Genomic DNA, 20,488 nt, shown 5'->3' on the forward strand with positions numbered 1-20,488 from the left:
CGCAGATGCATCGCGGCTGATTGAGCTGCACTCGTCACACGCGTTTGAATGACTTAATTTGTGGAAAATTAGGCTTTCCTAGATTAGATGACCTAACTAATATGGAAGCTAGAACTTAAATGGTAACATACTTGATTTGAGTGACCTAGATGTAACGATAGGGTGAACGGGAGCTTTGGCAAAATTACAATCTTATTCTTTAGAGATGGGTAAAATTACAATTCTACTAACACAGAAATTAGTCAAAGCAAGGGCAACCTTTTTCATTTTTAGTAACTCATCGTTGCCAAACAAAGAGGGGCAACTGTAGGCACCCCAATTTTTGGAGACCATTTGAGCCCTCTGCTGAGCCTATGTAGTTTCTGTTTCTGTCCAAATTTCTCCCCAGCCCAGCAGCCACTCAAATGGCCACCCATTCGCCATAAGAAAACACATAAAGAACATTCATAATCGAAAATCCATGCAGCAACAAATAATTCGTACTTGTGATGATTGTTATATATGACCATTAAAACCATAGTACAAGTATATCAATGAAATTTGGAAGAGAACTCAAGATAAGAGTAATTTTATGCTCTTCAATTTTTAATCAAGGGGTGAACAGAATGCATTTTAATTAGCATATACAATAAATGGGATGTACTAATTGTTTACCATCCAAAATCATCTGTGAAAAGAATTTAAATTAATCAGCATATAGATCAGCCACAACGGAGTAAATATCCATCGTTGTACATCATTTAGGGTTCGATCAAGTCTCCCCACCCGGTAAAAATGCAACATATCCCGGTTCTTGGAACGTGTAGGAATCAGGTCATTGAACAAAGACATACAACTACCACTTGACATCTAGTTAGCAAAAGCAGTAGTAAAATACATCATATATATTTATATATAATGACTTGGGCCTATAAATCATTATTCTTAGACTTGTTCATGTTGATTGAACATTTTGCTGGCATTTTCATCTGAAATAATAACAGAAGGCATGGGACCGTGGTACAAGAGTTTGTAAAATCAAAACCCAAGAAACCATTTACAAGTCGTGTGATTCTTCGAGTAGCTCATCATTCTAAATTTTCGCCTTTTCTGGTAAAAAGTAATTATTATGCATTTATTATATTCTTAAAAGTACCTAGATCGAAAGTTTAGAAAATTCTAACTGGAAGAAGAAAATGATGTTTTGTTTTGTAACAGCATTGGAGTCCTCATCAATTGGTAAGGGAAGCAAAAAGGAGCCATTGAAGCCAGTTACAAAATTTGTCAAGTTCAAATGTTCACCTATTAATTATAAACTTTTTAAATTGCATCTTGTCACTCAGTTATGTTTAGGGTTTATTTATTTTAATTTTTTTGGTTGAGATGAAACAATCCTCTGCAATGCTGGTGCTGCCGTACCAATGCAAGTTAATAAGATGGTTTTGGGGTTTTTTTTATGCTTAGGATCACAATATCTTTTCAATCTTTAAGTGCAATCTAATCTTGTGGGGGTTCATGCTTTGTTTTGCAGCACTGCCGATGCTCAGATGATAAAGCTGGGACCAAATCGAGCTACAATGTGTGGCATCCCCACCATCCATCCTGGATGACTCTTATCAACCTGCTTTTAAAACCCGTCTGTGCAGCGATTATAATACTACTGAAGGCTGCAAATTTGGAGAAAAATGCCATTTTGCCCATGGCATTTGCGAATTTGGAAAGCCTTTTTCTCTAACCTTTGGTAAAAGTCTCCGTGTCATGGCTTCAGGACGTTTTGCTGGTTATCTGAGGCTACCTTACTCACATCCTCCCTTGAACATTAACAATGACCCACTCACTGCCCAAATTAGTGTAGATGCTTCCCTTGCTGGAGCCATCTATGGGCATGATGATTTGAAAACTACAGTGTGTCGTTTAGGAGTTAAAATATTCATCCGAGAGCACAAGTCAGGTCCTAATCTCAAGAAAATTGAGCTTCAGGGCAAGTTTCAACAGCTCAAGGCTGCGAGTTCTCTGGTAATACAGCAGATCGAACGTATACGCATTGAGCTTCAGGGCAAGTTTCAACAGCCCAAGATTGCGAGTTCTCTGGTAATAGAGCAGATCGAACGTTTACGTGGATCTCCCACCTACAAAATTTAACTGTGAGGGGAAAGGTATTTATGGTATTTGAATTACTACTATTTTCTGGTTTGCTTGTGTTATTTCTCAAACTTTGATATCTCGGATTGTAGTTTCCTTTTTTCTTTTTTTCCCCTATTGTCAATGTGTTTTGTGCTTCTGTGTTCTGCTTTAAATGGATGCTGACTGTTGTAGATTAATTTGACCCGCGATCATGCTGCACTAGTTGAAATTTAAAGCCATGTGCTATTCCCTGCTTCTGTATATGGGCAGTCATGTTTGTCCTATGCAATATAATATAACCATGGATTGTGATAGGTTTTGAATCACCATTTTAATCTGATAGAAGATCGGGTTACCATCAGAGTCAAATCAGACAATGCTCAAATAAACTTTTTGGGGATCCCAGGGAGAGAAGAAATGCTTTGTTATTTGGCATTTTCGTGAGTTTGATGAATTTAGTTGAGCTAACTATTGGCACTCTATATAATTCTTAATTGCCGAAAAATAGAAGTATGGACAATGTTTTGGAAAAATAGTATTTTCTTTTCTGAATTCTTGAGTTTTATTTTTATTTCAAATCATTAGTATTCCTTTTTCTTCACGCTGTCACTTTTTGTTTCAGAAAGGGTTACTTGCACAAAAAACCCTCCTAAGTGATAAAAAAAACTTCTTGCATGATATTCCCAACAATAAAATAGGTAAACTGCAATCGCGTGACCATTAATTACCCTTGGGCTTTGGTTAGGTGGAATCAACTAGAAAAGAAAAGAAAGAGAAATTTTTAAAATTTTTTTAAGTTTGGATAGAAGGAAAGAGAAGCGTATAAGAAAATGTAGTTTCTTACACTTCCCTATTTTCACCCAAAATTTTCTTGCAAAAAACATGTGGAAATAATATTTTCACGTGAAAGGAGTTCCTTTTTATTCAATATTCCTATTTTATCCAAAAAAATTAATAGTGCAAAACAACTTGCCAAAAAAAAAGGCAACTTATTTAGTGGTTTCTTTCTTTGTTTTTTATTGGGTATCTTTGTGTGCGTGGGCCATAAACTACTATATAGATGGGAGGCTCATCATCTAACCTTTTTTTTTCTTCAGTATTTGTCTGATATAATACTTTATAATAATATACTTGGCAACAATAATATATAATTTTACCGGGAAAAAAAAAAAAAAACCATATAATCAAATTTTTTTTTTTTAAAGTTTCGTTTCTCTTAAACTAATAATTAGTTCTATCTAAAAAATATATTATGAAGCCTTATTTTAAATATAAATAATTAAAATAAATATTAAACAATTATATTATTAAATTTAATAATCCATCATTTTTTTTTGCTAAATAATAATCCATCATTTTACTATTTCTTTTCTAAAAATGGATATCATCAAACACAAATTTATTTACTTTTTAGCATTTGAAATCATAAGGGTAGATTTGGTATGTTTAATCCCTTTCTTTTCACTTTCGTGCGATCCAAGCTAACTAATTAATATTTTCTTACAATTTTCTTGAATAAAATTTCATGCTAACCAAATGCATGCTAGAAAATTACTCTTCCTGTCATTCACTTCACTGTTTTTTCATTTTCTATTTCTTTTCTTTTCTTGTTTATTTCCATCTAACCAAACGGAGTCTTAGAATAACAAAATTTTCTAGTTCTCAGGAATTCCATTTATTTCTTAAGATTAACTTGAGGGAGTAGATGTCTTGTAGAATTTTTGGTATTTCAGGATTATTCTTGGCTAAAAATTTAGTACAAGGGTGAAATTTAGCGCAATTGTTGATATGTAAATTTTTTATGAACCCGAAAGGTTTTATACAATAAATCCTTTTGGCAATGAATCATGGCCTACAAGTGGTAAATGTTAGGGAGTTGAGCAATCTTCTCATTTTCTATTGGGACGGAGCTATTGTTATGATGCTTCTGCTTGATCGGGATGAGAATTCTGGGAGGTGAGAGATAGCAAACACATGTTATGTGTCACTCCGTCAAATAATGTTTGATGCTCAGGCATGTTTGACTGAGTTTCTTAAACAATCCTGAGCTTTTGTTTTATTTGAACTGTGAGGTTAGTCGAAGGTGCTTTTCAGCCTTGATTCAGCTTGTGTTTATAGGCTTGAATATGTTGAACTTTGTTCCAAATGATGGTTGATCAAGTCACTTGTTTGGCTGTTAAAGCTCATTTGCTGACCTGAGGACGTGACTCAAAGCTGAACAACAACTGCTAATATAAGTATACAACCAATCATTGGAAATGCTAAATCTAGGGATGGCTATCTTGCCCGCCCTGCCCTGTTTAAACTGGTTATGGGGGGCCTCTTTATGAGATTTGGGCGGGGCCGGGGAAAGATCATTCCCCCTCATTTATGTTTCTATTTTACTAAATTACCCACGTGTGTGTGTGTGTATATATATATATATATAATAATAATAATAACTGTTCACTCTTCAGAACCTCATTTATATTCAGCCGTTCTAGATCCAGAGAAAGTCAAGTGACCTAAGAACCCTCACATCAGACCTCAGTCTGGCAGTCCCTCACCGCTTGCCACCGATAACCATCGGTCCATCGCTTTCCACCTACCTTTGTCGGCATCTTCTGTCATCCTCCCTGGCGTATGGTAATTTCTCTCTCCCTCTCTCCCTCTCTCTCTCCCTCTATCCATCATTGAGTCTTTTTTTGTCTTTTTCTTCTTCCTCCTGAAAATATAAACACTCACTCCATCATATTCTCTCTCTTCAGCAGCTGATCTAAAAGACTACAACTTTATCCAGGTATGCCTCTTCACTCTGAGCTTCAAACGCAAATTTTCAATTCCATTTGATGTCACAAGACTCACAACCGAGTTTTTTTCTGGCCTTTTTGGTCTTCGGATTCAATTTTATCTGAGAAATTTATCTTCCTGTAGCATTCTTTTTCACGCTATGTTTGGTCTTTTTTCTCTTTTTCTTTTTCTTTTTCTTTTTTCCCTCCCATTAAGCTTAGCAAATTTTTTTTGCATGGTAAGTGATTTTGAACTAGCTCTTTTCACTATTGTTTGATTTGATAAATCTATTATGTGAGCTATGGCCGTTTGAATTTAGTATAATTTGCTTTGTCTTCCATATATAATGGTTAATGTTACTGATTGCACATGAAACATTGCAACAACTATATAAAGTGAAAAATACGGCAGTAATACTGAAATTGGAGTCTTTCATGGACTTCACTTTTTGTTTCTTGTGGTTTCTTCTGAAGTGAGTTGTTTAGCATGATAAATGAACATACCAGTTCTGTGGGGTATAAATAATAAGGTCAATAAATGTGCTCAAGTAAACAAAACATTAATCAATCCTAGGATTTTTAAATTTTTTTGTTTTCCCACCGAAATCAACATGGACTGGTTCTTCTATATGCAACCACATCAATGCAATGGGAGAAATTTTGAGCAGGTTTAATTTACATGGTTGTCTTTTCCTTTGCTTGCCCGTTACAAGGCTTGGTTCCAACCAGACTAAACATGGTTGTCCGTTACAAGGCTTGCCCGTTACATGGTTGTCTTGATAAGTTTCTGAATGTACTAAAGAACTAATGCCTTTAATAGGAATCATTGTAGCATAACTTTTGTCCAAATGTTAATGATGTTCTAGAAGAACTTATTTCAGGATATCTGTTGCATAAAACTTAAAAAGAAGTTACTGCATTGGCTGAAGAATACCTGAAGAACTTATTTCTTCTTAAATTTGATCTAACTTTTATATCATTTTTTTTTTCTAGCTCTACAACTCTTGGAAAGCCTTTGAAGAGGCTTGAGTGTATACATTATGGAATTTTATGGTGGACTATCCTTTTTATTTAGGACTAGTACTTTTGGTTTGGAAGAATGTAATTTGGTTTGCTTAGTTTGGTTATGTTGAAAGAATATAATTTGGATAATTTGCTGAATTTGTGTGTTTTGTGGTTTGGAAGAATGTACTTTGAATATCTTAAATTTTATGTTAAACTTTTGGGATAATTTCATTGACACCCCCACTAATTTGGCCAAATATCAATCTAAAACATCTTTCGAAAATAACTATCACTTAGGTCCATTTTTTATTTTCCGTCACAGTCTTTGTTAAAAACATGTGAAAATACAACTTTGCCCTTATTTTTTAATAACATTTATTTCATAATATTGTATTAGTTAAAGACAATTATACCCCTGACAATTATACCACAAATAAAATCCCTAAACTTCATCATCTCTCCGACGATGTCAACACCCTCTTCGAATGAGCATTGGGTAGATGGTGCTGTTGGCTGTCGTGGTGGTGGTGGTGGGTGGTGGTTCCAATAGTAAAGGCTTTTTTGGTGGTGTTTTGAGTGTTGCAGAAGAGAGAGAAAGTGTATAGAGAGATTGGTGGTTGGTGGTCGGTGATGATGGGGGTGGTGGTGGTGGTGGTGTCGCCGGCGACTGTGGTTGCATAACCCAAACCCATTTTTGTTGTCAGGTGAGGTTGACGCGGGGGTTGGAAGCGGTGGCGTGGTTCACAGCAGAAACTTCAGGTGACAAAAACAGCAACGTGGTTTGGGGCGGCGACGGCGAGGACGAAGTTGACCCGAACGACGATGTCGCCTCCAGCATCGACGAATCAGGCACCGAATGAACATATTGAACTAACCCCTTTAGTATTCCCAAACGATTCAATCTGTGCCTCCACATCACCGACACCGAATCCGAAGGCCCTCTATTCGCACCGTTGAGGAACCAATCCTCCGATCTTGTAAAGTTTTAGCAGGGACCCAATTGCAGAGGCGAGACGACTTTTGGGTTGCGACGGCCGTATTGGCCGCTGAGAAGGGTTTTGAAGAGATGGTTGGTGAGGTCAGAGAGGGTGGTTTGGTGCTCAGCCACCACGATTCGGCTGTCGCCGCCGCTGTCTCTTGTGGCGACATCCTCGCCGGTGTCAGTGGTGGTGTAAATCAAACCTAAACTCGGCAACGATGGCTGCCACCGAGACCCACAAGACCCAACAAACCCCGCCGGAGACGAATCCGAATCAAAATCGGACTCAAACCATGGTAAAGACAAGCTCAGCACCCCGTCGCTGGAATTGCGCCACACGCGCCGATCGACATCTTCTTGAGGAGAGCAGTCACGGCGTGTTGGAGGTCCTCTTTACTGCGATCGACGGCAATTGGTGGTGGTGTTGTGCTTGTGTGTGTGTGTGTATATATATATATATGTCTGTGTGTGTGTGTGTGTGTGTGTGTATATATATATATATATGTATATAGGAGTATATATATGTCTGCCTGTATATATAATATAATTTGTAAATTTACAAATTTTTAAGGGGCCATATTGTCTTTTAATACTGATATTTTGTAAAAAAATAAATTTAAAAAATGAGGGTAGACCAAAGTCAAGGGTCAAACCAAAGTCAAAGGGTAAAAATGTCTTTTTATATGTAAAAGTGTTTTAACATACCTGCAAACTAACTTTTAGGGTGTGAGTGAAAAACGGAGCAAACGTTTGTAACGTGAGTGATAGTTATTTTCGAAAGATGTTTTAGACTGATAGTTGGCCAAATTAGTGGGGGTGTCACTGAAATTATCCCTAAACTTTTTATCTCTCTTTTTTGTGTGTATTTTCTCGATATTCATGGTAAGTTTGATTGGGTGGGGTACCCGGTTGCTATCTCTAACTAAATCCCATAACTTCAGCTCCTTTGCCCCTGCACGCACATGGTAAAAATTTACGATAAGGCCATGTTTGGTTTTCCTTTCATCATTTAAAAAAAAAAAAAAAAATTGTTTTGGAGGTCTGTTAGGTAAACTTTAGACTTGAAATTTCACTAGGCTCTAAATAGGGTTAAGTGCAAAAAAACCCCCCTCTACTATCGATATAGTGCATATCAAACCCTATGTGGTAAAAAAACCCCCTATACTATCAATTTGGTGCGATTGGGTCCCTGGTGGTGTAAAATGACCATAATACCCTCGCTTCAGTTGAATAATAACAATAATTGACAATTGGATTTTTGTCTGTGTGTAAAGATTTTCTCTGCAAGCTCTTTCTAGCATCAGTTCGATTTAAGCTCAAATTGTGTTTGGATGAAAACTTTTAAGCCTGTAGCAACCATATTCAGCCAACTGTTCCTCAAAATTTTAACACATCTTCTTGGTTAGGTCGCCGGTAGGAACATAGAAAATTTTAGGGATCAACTCCGACGAGATTACAGAGCTTTGGCGACCATGGCTTAGCAATCAGTTCAGGCGATCATTGTGAATAGGTCCTTTCTGGTGTGTTTCAGTTCTATCTCTGGTAAACACCATTGAAAACCCAAAACGAGTGAAGAATTTCAGTGTACAGTCCGATGAGCTTCCCTTTGTATCAGTCCGGTGATGAGTACAGAGCACAGTTCCGGCTGTGACGACCCTGGTTTTTAGGCCAGCGTGTCTTGTGATGAACCGTAATGATGATCCGATAACGGATCCGAATGCGGAAGCGAAAATAGAAAACAAGACTCTAAGAAGTCAAAGTGACCTTCCATGAGGCCGTGGAACTCAACAAGAACTGATGCGGAAGCAAAAGATCGAAAATAGGACAAATAAGCCCCCAGGGGCAAAATAGTCATTTCTGAAAACTGTAGATTCAGGTGCCACCGAGCACACCGCTGGAAGGACTACGAAAAACTAATCAAGATGGACTCGAGAATCACATGATTTGGAGTCCGGACAAAGGAGAAACGGCATGACGACGAAAAACAGACACTTAAAGTTATAAGGGCAAACTGGTAATTATCCAGAAATATCCGGGTGTAACCGAGCACACCGTTGGATAGACGACGAAAAATTAATCAAGTTCAAAAAAAAATTCACTTGAATCGGAGTCCAGACGAAGGAGAAAAGCCCAAAAGAAGATTTGACGTCGCGGCGGCCCGACGAGGGGCCATGGCGCACACGGCGCCCATGCGCGAGCCCACCGGCGTGCATGCCGGCGCCCAAAAACATGGCTGGTGGCAGCTCTTGGCTGCTGCTACATTTTTTTTGATCTGCCCAGAACTGAGGCTTGAAACGGAGGTCAAGACGAGTTTTTCTGGAAAAACACGAAGAAGAAACCCCCCCTAAAATCGAGTTTTCTAAAAAAAAGAAAAAAAATGAATCATGGTTGGGATAATCCAAAAAAAACACGACAAGAAGAATGCTTGAGTATAGATTAACATGAATTACATTTTCAATACAATTGAACTAGGTCTAGAGTAATCCATACAACATGACAAAAGCATATTTGAATACAAGTTAACAAGAATCACATTATCCATGCAATTCAACAACAAAAGAGCATGTTATACAATGCAACAAGGTTTAAGTTCTCAAAGCCATCAACTTAGAATCTAAAGCACAAAATAACAGTAGTGGTTCATGCCACCTAACATCTATGTTATAAATGAATCAATAGGATCAATTCTAAGCTTTATTAGAACGTTAAAACACGATTTTCAATATCGATGCAATTTAACCAACATTGGAACTTCCAATACAACGCATAAAGCATAAATTCGCAAAGTTAACATCCTGTAACTTAAAATGGAACGACAAATAAGAAACAACAAGTTACAACATCATCTAGTTATCAACTTGAAAATGAAATGCGAAATCAAACAAAGTGGATACTCGGACGTCACGCCGGATCAGACCGACAACATAGTTACTTTAGGGTTACTAGCCCATGGGTAACCTCCCTATGTGCGCACTAGACTATATATAGAAGGACTATCCCCCGTACTAGAACCACGTCCTAGCCATAGTTAAACAACGACATCCTCAAGTTTCCAAAATCAACAAGTTGTGCAACAACGCATATATCAACAGGAATATGCAAGATAATCAACTATCTACTAAGCATAACCAAATTTGGAAACCTATACAATATATGCTCTAAATCCACAACTAATATGATATGATGAATGTCGAATCTTCAGTGTGCGATTCGTTACACGCTATGCATGAAAGATGTTAAACACGAAGTGTGCAAATCATTACACAAGGTAACAATATATTCAATAAGGAAAACATATTGTCACGAATACAAACATAGAAACTATGTTATCCAATGTTCAAAACATAACCAAATGAATATACAACAAGTCTAAGTCCATGATTTGAATATAGAAATCACTTCTAAAACACAACTAGATCATGGAGCAAATTGAAAGAATTTAAATAAATAAACATAATTAAATTATCTAGATTCCGATTCAATTCCAAATAACCTCAATTTAATACATGTTAAAGGATATGGTATGGTCATCACCTATATTCATTCTAAAACTCAATTAGGTTGTTGGAACAACAAGGTAGAACTTTAATTAAATCATGCTAATTTAATTAACAAGATTCTAAAACAATTTCTAATAGTCCCAAATTAATATATACTAATAAACAAGTTATGGCCAATACAAATATCAAGTTTAAATCTTAATTAAGCTAATGGGACCACAAAATAGATTTTAATTAATTCTTTTAATTAAAATCTCTAAATTTTTAAACTTAACCAAATGCTCTCAATTTAACATATCTTAGAGAATATGCCAAGTACTAATGTAATATCACATTACAAGTTTATTTCATTCAATTTAAGACTATGTGACTTAATCTTTCACTAAAGTTAAATATAAATTAAAAGTTGCAATTCTCATGCAATTAATCCCAATTTAATATATGTGAACAACCACACCAAAGCTTAATTTTATAGCATGCCACAATTCAATTCCAAGTTGTATATCACCATGAGGATTAAATCTTAAATAAGGAATTTAATTAAATGAAATGTTTGAAAACCTAACCGAATATTCTAAATCAAACATATGTGAAGTTATATGGCATGTAAGTCAAGAATATCAAGTCGGAATTTAAATAGAGTGAATAGTGCACTCGGGGCAAATTAATTAATCAAATTAATTAATAATTACTAATTTTCAAAACACCTCCAATTACTTTCAAATTCAACTATGTTGGAGAGCATGCAAATGCCTAATTTAATATGCTAACACATATTGATTTTAAGCTAGTTAAGGCCATGTGAATTAATCTTTCACCTAAGATAAATATTAAATAAAATCTTTAATACTTATTCAAATGTTCCAATTTTAATACACGACAATGAGCATATCAAGGGGCAATATAAAATCATGCTACATGTTTAAACCAAGTCATGAGCAACCGGGAAAATTAGATCCCGTACAAGAAAATAAATAATAAAATCTCTAGATTTTATATTTAATCGTACAAACAAGTAGTATAAGCATCACAAGCATGCTATATAACAAGAATTTAAACCTAAAACATCCCTTACCTCAATTTGAGATGAAAATCTCAAATGCCATCAAATTAGAACGGCTCCGAATCCGACGAAACTACTAGGTTTTGTCAGGGACAACGCCGTGAACATAACCCCCATGAAAGCCTCATCAAAATCATAACTTGACCTCAAAACCAAACTCAAGAAATGGTCAAAACTGAATTCTAATAAGGGGGAAAGGTAGAGCACGGCGAGGGGAACAACAAACATTAAGGCCGAAGACTTTCCATCAAGGAAAAGTGAACCAAAAGAGGAGAGAGAAGATGGCAGCATCCCTTGGACTGCCATGGGAGCTCCAGGTCGTGCATGTAGAGGGGAGAAGATGAAAAATGAAATATCTCACTCCCCTTTTATAGAAATCTCAAAAAATGCCCCGAACGGGCCCCGCCGGGTCCGAAAAAGTAAAATTTGAGCAGACGCGCTCAAATGGCAAAACTTTGTGAACGAAAAAGATTCAAAATGATAAAATATGAATAACGGAAGAAACGACGTCAAAAACCGAGTCCCGAGCAAAAATTTATGCCCAAAACAAGTTTGGCGAAAACCGGGGCCAGAAACCCTGAAACTGGAAAACATCGACCAGGAGGAAATTCCAAGAGTACACAACTCGACGAAATGTGAAAATGAATCTTGTACGAGGATCCAGGCTCAAAACAAGACATTTTGCAATAACTTTCATTAATTGCACAATGGCCCCTCCAAAAAGTGAAAACTGCACTTATGGCCTAGAATGAAAATATCTTCCAAAAATATTTTCTTAAAAACCCCTGAAATAAAATATCTTCAAAAGATATTTACGAAAAACACCCCAAGAAAAGAAAATAATTTCAAAGAACTTTGCATCCATGCCCCTATGGACATCGGGAGCAACCAGAGTACTTTATTGTAAAAGTAAAGATACATATTTCGAGGAAACCACTCAAGATGAAGGCACGTGAAGTCAAAAACCAACTCCGAGTATGAGAAGTGAGGTTTTGCCAAAAACTGACAAACAGAGATAAGACGAAATAGGGAAAATGACAGAATAGGGAAAAGACGAAATAGCGCATAGTGTACAAAAACGAAAAATGCGAAAATGACTCGGTCCTCAAAGGAAGTTGTCAATTCACATGAAAGAGTCTCAGAAACCAATTCTGAGCACTCGAGATGACACTAAGCGACACGAAACAGAGCTCAGAAAGGAAAATTAAACGAAAAAAATTCATTCGTAAAATTTCAGGAAAAAGGAAAGGAAGGCAAATGACCGGGTCGTTACACCGGCGAGCCTTGGGTGACCCAATTCAGGTGAGCTCCAAACGTACCGATGGCCATCCTTGGATCGGCGGCGACGAGGGCCTCTATGACGGCCATTCTCTTCGACGACCATCTCTCCGCGACGGCCATCCTCTTTTTTTTTGCGGCTGACTTTAGTTAAATACATACACAATGGGGATGCACCATTTTGTACTTATATATATATGTGTGTGTATGTATATCTGACATGGTAGAAGGTGAATATCATCCTGATTACCCAATAATTACACTTTTCAAAGTCTTCCTGCTCTCCAGCAATCCATTTTCGCTGGTTCAATCCAGCAGTCTGAGTTTATGTCAACTACAGTATGGAACCAGTTACAACATAATGCAGCAGCAGCTCACATCCATCTTCATTAATGCCAGTAGAATATCCAATCAAAATACCTAACGAGATTTTCCTAAACAACACACTTTGCTTAGGGCTAATCCTACATGATGATTTTGCTGCAAAGGAAGCAGAACTGTTGACAATTTCATTCCAATATTTGATGTAAATGTCTTGAAATTCCTGGAGCCAGTATTGGATAGTTCTACAATCAAATTCCTTTAAGAGTGGATTTTCCTCACTGATGTCATGAAATTTGGGTTTCTTGAGTTTTTTCTTGTAGCCAGCTTTTACTTTGTAATGGTTATCTGAGCTAAATAGCTTGAGTCGCCATGACTCTGATATTCTAATCAGAGAATCAACAAGCAAATTTTGATGAGATTCACTGATGCGGCTCAGAATCCATGCAATGTACCTCGCAGCAGAAGCAGCAAAACAAGGCAGATCGATATCCTGAGATCGTTCAGTTTCAGCAGCCCCTAATGTGCATTCTGAATGGAAAATATCTTGATTGTTTTTCCCAGCAAAGAGCAATAAAGAAGCGAAAAAGAACCACTCTGGGAAGTTCATTGCCATAGCCCTGTTATGCAACAGTTCAAACATGACCTTTTGGTGGTGGAATCAAACCAGCACAACAACAATGTTTGAGGTAGAGTGAGAATATACCACATAGATTTGTGACCTATCATTGCAACTTTTGTCGCATCTTGCTTAAGAGTTAAATTAGAATAGCTTTTAGCATTAGGAACTGGTTTGCATGTACTGTGAACCAAGTGTAGAAAATTTTCAAATGAAAGTGGTCCAGCCAAAGTCCTCAACAAGTGGTGTTTTTGCGGAAAGTATGCATGAGAAGAAGGTAAATTTGACCCCACTTCCATAGTTATGCCCCACCACGTTGGTCTGGAAATTACATCAAGTATCAGCTAGACTAGCTCAATTTGAAGCTCTAATACTGAGGGACTTTTATGCACAAATGGTGAGGGGCAAAATGGGAAACAAAAGGGTAAAATGTGGTTTTAAGTTTTACTTTTTGTAAAATGTTGTCAGAGGGACCGGTTATGCACCTTTTTTGAATTTTGTGGACTTGCATGCACTTTTTCAAAAAGTAGGGACTTGTTCGGCACAAAGTTTATATATCAGGGGGGTTTTTTGCACTTAACCCCTCTAAATACTAATATGCAATTGAATTAAGCTCAACAAGGGTTTTTTTAAGGGTAAATTCCATCTGCACTTTCGAAACTTTGCCAATATCCGCTCACATTCCTCTACGTTTTAAAATTCCACTCACCTTAAGGTTTTGATTTACGTGCCCTTAAGCAACTACAGTGTATGTTAATGTTGCAAGAAAAAATCGGTATAAAGTCAATTTTGTCATTCCAATGTCTTAAATGACATTTTTAACTTCATTGACAAGTACAAATTTACAAAACTACCCTTAACTTATTAACTTATCAGTACTACAATACCCTTTCCTTCACTAAAACATATATATATCGATATGTATATGTGTGTGTGTATATATATATATAAATATATATATATATATTCAGCACAAGGATTAAAAAAAAAAAAAAAAAAAACAAATAACAAAAAGAATGTTGATGAAAGGCAGTCAAATTTTGAGATCATACAATTTTTGTTGAGTTCTTTTGAACCATCTTAGCAAGCATCATCACATCGGGGAAAAAAAAAAAAAAAAAAAAACTAGCAAAAAGAAATGTTGATGAAAGGCACAATGAGATCATAGTATCATACAATATCGAATCCTGTGAAAGACGGGGCAGGTTCACACATTGGACACACATGCATCACTGTCTCGGCTGTTTCTTGAACGACTTTAAGTGTTACCTCCCCATGAATGGAGCAACGCAGCAACTGAACCTTTCCGGTGTCGAAATACAAGCCTAGAGCCTGCAAAAGGCAGATCCCGCAATTAAACACACCGTATGAGTCTCCTTTGAGACCTTCCCACAATCTCCCAAACATGTTCACTGCTGAAGCACTCACCGATAGTCTATCGCCTGCAGTCAGATTTTCCTCGGGGGCTCGCCGTTGCGCTCTTTCGAAGTCGGATTAAGTGCAGTAAAGCGCCGCGAAGGTAAAATTTGCCCAATTCAGTTGGAAAGCAAGGTTGTTATCTTTCCTTTTCCAGATCAAATTGACATACACCCCGATCACCTGAACAGACGCCATCAGAAAAATAACCCAATTTCTTGATTTGATGTTGGTCAGATAATTCCAAGCATTCTCTGTCGCATTTCGCAGAACATTCTAGTAGATTTGGAGCCAATCTTTCTTGGGACTCTGGTGATCATGGTGCTGGTGGTGACCATGGTGATGAGTTACTGGCATTGTGTTACGGTGATTTGGAAGTCCAGCAGTTATCGGCATTGTGTTGCGCGGTGATATGAGAGAACTGAAGAAAGCTGTGTGTCTGCGTGAGAGAGAGACAAGAACTGTGTGTTTCTCTGTGAGAGAGAGAGAGGGAGGAAGAGATGATGGACCAAGAACCATGGTTGTTTAAATCGCGATTCTGAGTCGTAGAATCGCACGATTCTATGACTCAGCTCTTAAAATCGACTCAAATCGGATCAGAATCGCCCAATTGATTGAATCGTAGGTAGAATCGTTAGAATCGTTGGTAGAATCGTAGAATCGTGCGATTCTATACGATTCTACGGATTCTACCAAAAATGTGTGTTTGGGGCCTTTGGGTGGGCCTTTATACTATTTGGTCTTTGGGCCTTTATTCTTTTAGTTGTTTGGGCCAAAGCCTGGCTCAAATTTTGTATAAAAATTTATTTACCAAATTATATATTTTAATTATTTATTTTATAAATCATAAAATACAAAACGAAGTTAACGAACCCTATCTCAGAGAGGAGTGAGGAGTCGAGGACTGAGAGGAGGCGGCAGTGCAGAGGGCAGAGGCTCATAGCTTGCAGAGCGGAATCATCGGATCCATACAGCAGCTTACAGGTTCGGCCAGGTATGTTATATATTTATTTTCTTCCTTGATCAAGAAATTTCAAGAATCTCCAACTACTAATTAGCAAATGATTCTAGAATCTCTAACTACTAATCAGTAAAGCTAGGGAGTAGAAACTAGAAAGAGAGAATACAATTAATATATGTTATAGAATTGCAAAGTTAATTGCATTTCTTTAAAAGGTATGATTTGATTTTGAGATTTTAAGCATCTCGATCTATATATTCCCAGTGCTTTTGGGATGGAGGACCTTCCATTTATATATTATATATATATATATATATATATGTATGTCTAACTGCAAGTCTGCAATACATTTTAAAACCAAAAAAAACAGAAACAAGCTAAGCTAGAAGAGGAGCGCGGCTTGATCAGTGGTGAAATCCATCGATCGATCAGATTGCTTAAAATTAATTAATATGAGTTGTTATGAGCAGTGGAAGCCTGTTTTGGCAATGGTGGGTGTTGATTTTGGTTTGGCGGTTGTCAACATACTTCTTAAGAAGGTTCTTAAGCAAGGAATAAACCAGTTGGTAATCGTCACATACAGACAATCTATTTCTGCTATTTTCTTGATCCCTGTTGCATACTTTATGGAAAGGTGCGTACTCGATCATGTTCCTTTCCATCATTTTATGAAAATAACTACCTACACAACATTTTATTAATTTTTACCCCATATTAAAATGGCCGACCTCAGTTGTTAATACTACATATATATACCCTTTTTTATATTTAATATATATATATGTACCTCAGGATTAATCTTAGTTAATACATAACTTTCTGTTGGCTCCATGATTTTAGTATTTTACAGAATATATATATATATATATATATATATATATATATATATATATATATAGACACACACACACACACACACACACACACATAAACAGTAGGTTCTAGCTTCAAATTAAGAAGTATATATGTGTAGTGAATTTAATTAATTTGTTGTAGGAAAAGCAGGCCTAAGGCTTAATACACCTGATCTGCTTTCTTATCCGTATTTCTAATCCTGCCAACTAGTTATATAAATTATATGAATGCAAAACTTTTGATTGGTTGAATAACTTGAATTATATGAATATTGAAATAGATGTCATCAGTTGGAAGTTCTGGTAAAACTACAAGAAAAAATGCTCTGGGACAAAGATTAGATCCGGGATGGGAACATGGGGTTGAGGATGGGACTTCAAAAAAAGTGAAGTGTCGGTATTGCAACACTTCCCATTCTGGGGGTATTTATTGACATAAACATCACTTGGCTGGCACTCATTTAAATGTTGAGCCGTGTCCACAAGTGCCCGAAGAAGTGAGAACACAATTTCAAAAAATTCTTCAAGCTCATTCAGAGGAAAGTCAAAAGAATAAGAAACAAAACTTATATGATGTTGATATCGATGATGATGATAGTGAATGTATAGCCTTAGAACAATCAAAGAAGCGGAAGCAAGGTGGTGCAATGGATGGATTTGTAACAAAGAATTCGTCACGGCAAACAACATTGAATGAGAAATTTAAAAAGGAAGAGAGAGATGCAGTATGTCAAATCATAGCCCGATTTTTTTATACCAGTGCTATACCATTCAATTGTGTGAACAATCCCATATTTCCTCTTATGATTAAAAGGATTGGAGAGTATGGGAGGGGGCTCAATCCTCCTTCTTATCATGAAATTAGAGAGACATTCTTGAAGAAGGAAGTGAGTGAAGCATTGAATATACTCGAGAATTTTAGAGGAGAATGGGTGAAGACTGGATGTACTATTATGTCAGATGGGTGGTCTGACAGGAAGAGACGTTCAATATGTAATTTTCTTGTCAATAGCCCATCGGGAACTATCTTTTTGTCATCCCGAGATACTTCTGATATTTCAAAAACTGGCCAAATGGTTTTTGAAATGTTAGATGAGATTGTGGAAAAAGTTGGAGAAGAAAATGTTGTACAAGTTGTGACTGATAATGCTTCTAACTACAAATTGGCTGGAGAGATGTTGATGGAAAAGAGGAAACAATTATTTGGACACCTTGTGCCGCTCATTGCATTAATTTGATGTTGGAGGATTTTGAGAAAAAATTGAGATGCATAGTGAGACAATTGAAGATGGAAGGATGATTGTTTCATACATTTATTCAAGGTGTATGCTTAACCATTGGATGAAGGAATTCACAAATGGCAAGGAGCTTATTAGACCTGCAGTGACGCGATTTGCCACTTCTTACTTAACTTTGCAGCGTCTTAATCAACTAAAAGGAGAATTGATGAATCTTTTTACATCCTCTAAGTGGAAGTCTAGTAAGTTTGCAAGGACACGTAAAGGGAAAAGAGTTGAAGGCGTGGCTTTAGACAATCGTAACTTCTGGACAAATGTTGCCAATTGTCTAAGAGCTGCAATACCTCTTGTTAAAGTACTCCGATTGGTGGATTCTGATGAGAGACCGGCTATGGGATTCATTTATGGAGCAATGGATCGTGCCAAGGAGGAAATTAAGAAAAACTTCAATGACATCAAAAAGTGGTAAAGTTTTAATTTATTTAAAAACTAAAAGAGTAATAGAGTTTTTTATTGTTTAGAATATAGCATTGTTTGTAAATAGTTAAATTGAAAATTATTAGACTTACTTTAAATTAACGATTTTGTAGGTATGAACCTATTTGTACGATCATTGATGCAAGATGGGCATCTCAACTTCATCAACCCTTGCATGCGGCATCATATTTTCTGAATCCCCAATTCCAATATAGTCCAAGTTTCCATTTAGATGCAGATGTGAAAATAGGAGTTTATAAATGTCTCCAAAGAATGGTTCCTGATTCTAATGAGAGAGTAAAAATTGATTGCCAAATGGACACATTCAAAGCTGCAAGAGGGCTCTTTGGCCTAGATAATGCAATATTGACAAGGAACAAGAAGTCTCCAGGTTAGAAAATGCAATATTGATATTTGATAATTTATTATATTTCGTAATTCAAATGTCAATTGAAAATTGAATAGTTTTAACTTTAATGTTATAATTTTTTTAATATAATAGCTGAATGGTGGGATTCATATGGTGATGAGTGCCCCGAGTTGAAGCGGTTTGCAATTAGAATATTGAGTTTAACATGTAGCTCTTCGGGATGTGAAAGGAATTGGAGTGCCTTTGAGATGGTAAATTACTGAATAATGCATAGTTCTAAAATTTTAATAATGTTGTTGTTTAATTTTAAGTTTTAACCTTATTGGTAATATATTTAGGTGCATTCAAAAAGGAGAAACCGGTTGCAACAAAAGAAAATGAATGATTTGGTATTTGTTATGTATAACATAAAATTGAGGGAGAGGAACTTGAAAAGACAAGCCGTCATAGAACCAATTATTTTTGAAGATGTCTCTTCCGATGATGAATGGATTACCGAAAAAGAGGATCCGGTTCTTCCAACAAAAACTAAATGGTTGAGGGTTCTTGATGACAAAGTTCAAGAAGATGATTCCGATGAAGAAGATGAAGTAGAAAGGATGACTAGGACACGTAAGAACTTAAATTTTAAACTTTTATTATAATATTGTATAAATTATTACATTATATTAATTTTTGTTCTTTCTTTATGCTTTGTAGTTGAGGAAATTTATGCAATTGATGATAATGAAGATTTGCAGCCATTAAATCCTATTGATGAAGCTAATGAGGAAGATGGTGCAGGGTTCAATGATGACTTTATAGATATGTAATTTTAGTTTCTAACTTTGGAGAGGGATGAGTTAGGATTTGAGATTTATGGACTATTTTATTTTGTGTTACATCCTCTTTTATTTATATTCAGACTTTGGAATATTTTCTTTTACTTTTATTCATATTCGGACTTTAGAATATTGTTAGGATTTGAGATTTGAAGTCATGGATATGTAATATGGTGTGTTTTGGCCTTATTTTGGTTATATTTTACATATCTTATTGTTTAGGAAGTTAGTTTCAATTATTTTTTCACAATTTGGTAGAATCTTACGATTCACGATCCGATTCTACGATTCCGATTCTACGGAGCCCAAAACGATTCTACGTAGAATCCCGATTTTAACAACCTTGCCAAGAACTGTGTTTCTGTGAGAGAGAGAGGGGGAGAGAGAGATGATCGACTCAAGAACAGTATGTGTCTGTGTGTGAGAGAGGGGGAGGGAGAGAAGACTCAAGAATTTAAGCGGGAGAGTAAGGCAAATATGTGAGTTGGTTACACTTGGTTACAACGGTCTATGTATATATATATATATATATATATATATATATTCACGTGTTAAAAATCACAACGATGAAAAAAAAAAAAAAAACAACTTTCGTTTAAGAATTTTGACTGGACTGGTAATTAATTAAAGAATTTCTACCCTTTTTATTTATTTATTCTATTATTAATTTATTCTAATTACTTTATTTATATTTCATTATATATATAATCGTTTT

At 36.2% G+C, this 20,488-nt stretch overlaps 1 protein-coding gene and 1 pseudogene across 1 annotated transcript; both read left to right on the top strand.

Annotated features, from left to right (window-relative positions):
- The first annotated feature begins 13,902 nt into the window (after positions 1-13,902).
- LOC132314208 (uncharacterized) lies at positions 13,903-18,574 on the top strand (annotated as a pseudogene).
- Positions 18,575-18,695: 121 nt separating this feature from the next.
- On the top strand, positions 18,696-19,879 carry LOC132314209 (uncharacterized). Its single transcript, XM_059813100.1, has 4 exons — positions 18,696-18,973; positions 19,085-19,203; positions 19,291-19,564; positions 19,652-19,879. Exons 1-4 carry the CDS (start codon positions 18,856-18,858, stop codon positions 19,762-19,764), a joined length of 624 nt encoding a protein of 207 aa, XP_059669083.1. The 5' UTR covers positions 18,696-18,855; the 3' UTR covers positions 19,765-19,879.
- Positions 19,880-20,488: the final 609 nt, after the last annotated feature.

This window comes from Cornus florida, unplaced genomic scaffold, assembly GCF_030987335.1.
Source record: "Cornus florida cultivar Cherokee Brave unplaced genomic scaffold, ASM3098733v1 CherokeeBrave_3.0.0_Hap2_Chr06, whole genome shotgun sequence".
In the NCBI taxonomy this organism is placed as follows: Eukaryota; Viridiplantae; Streptophyta; class Magnoliopsida; order Cornales; family Cornaceae; genus Cornus; species Cornus florida.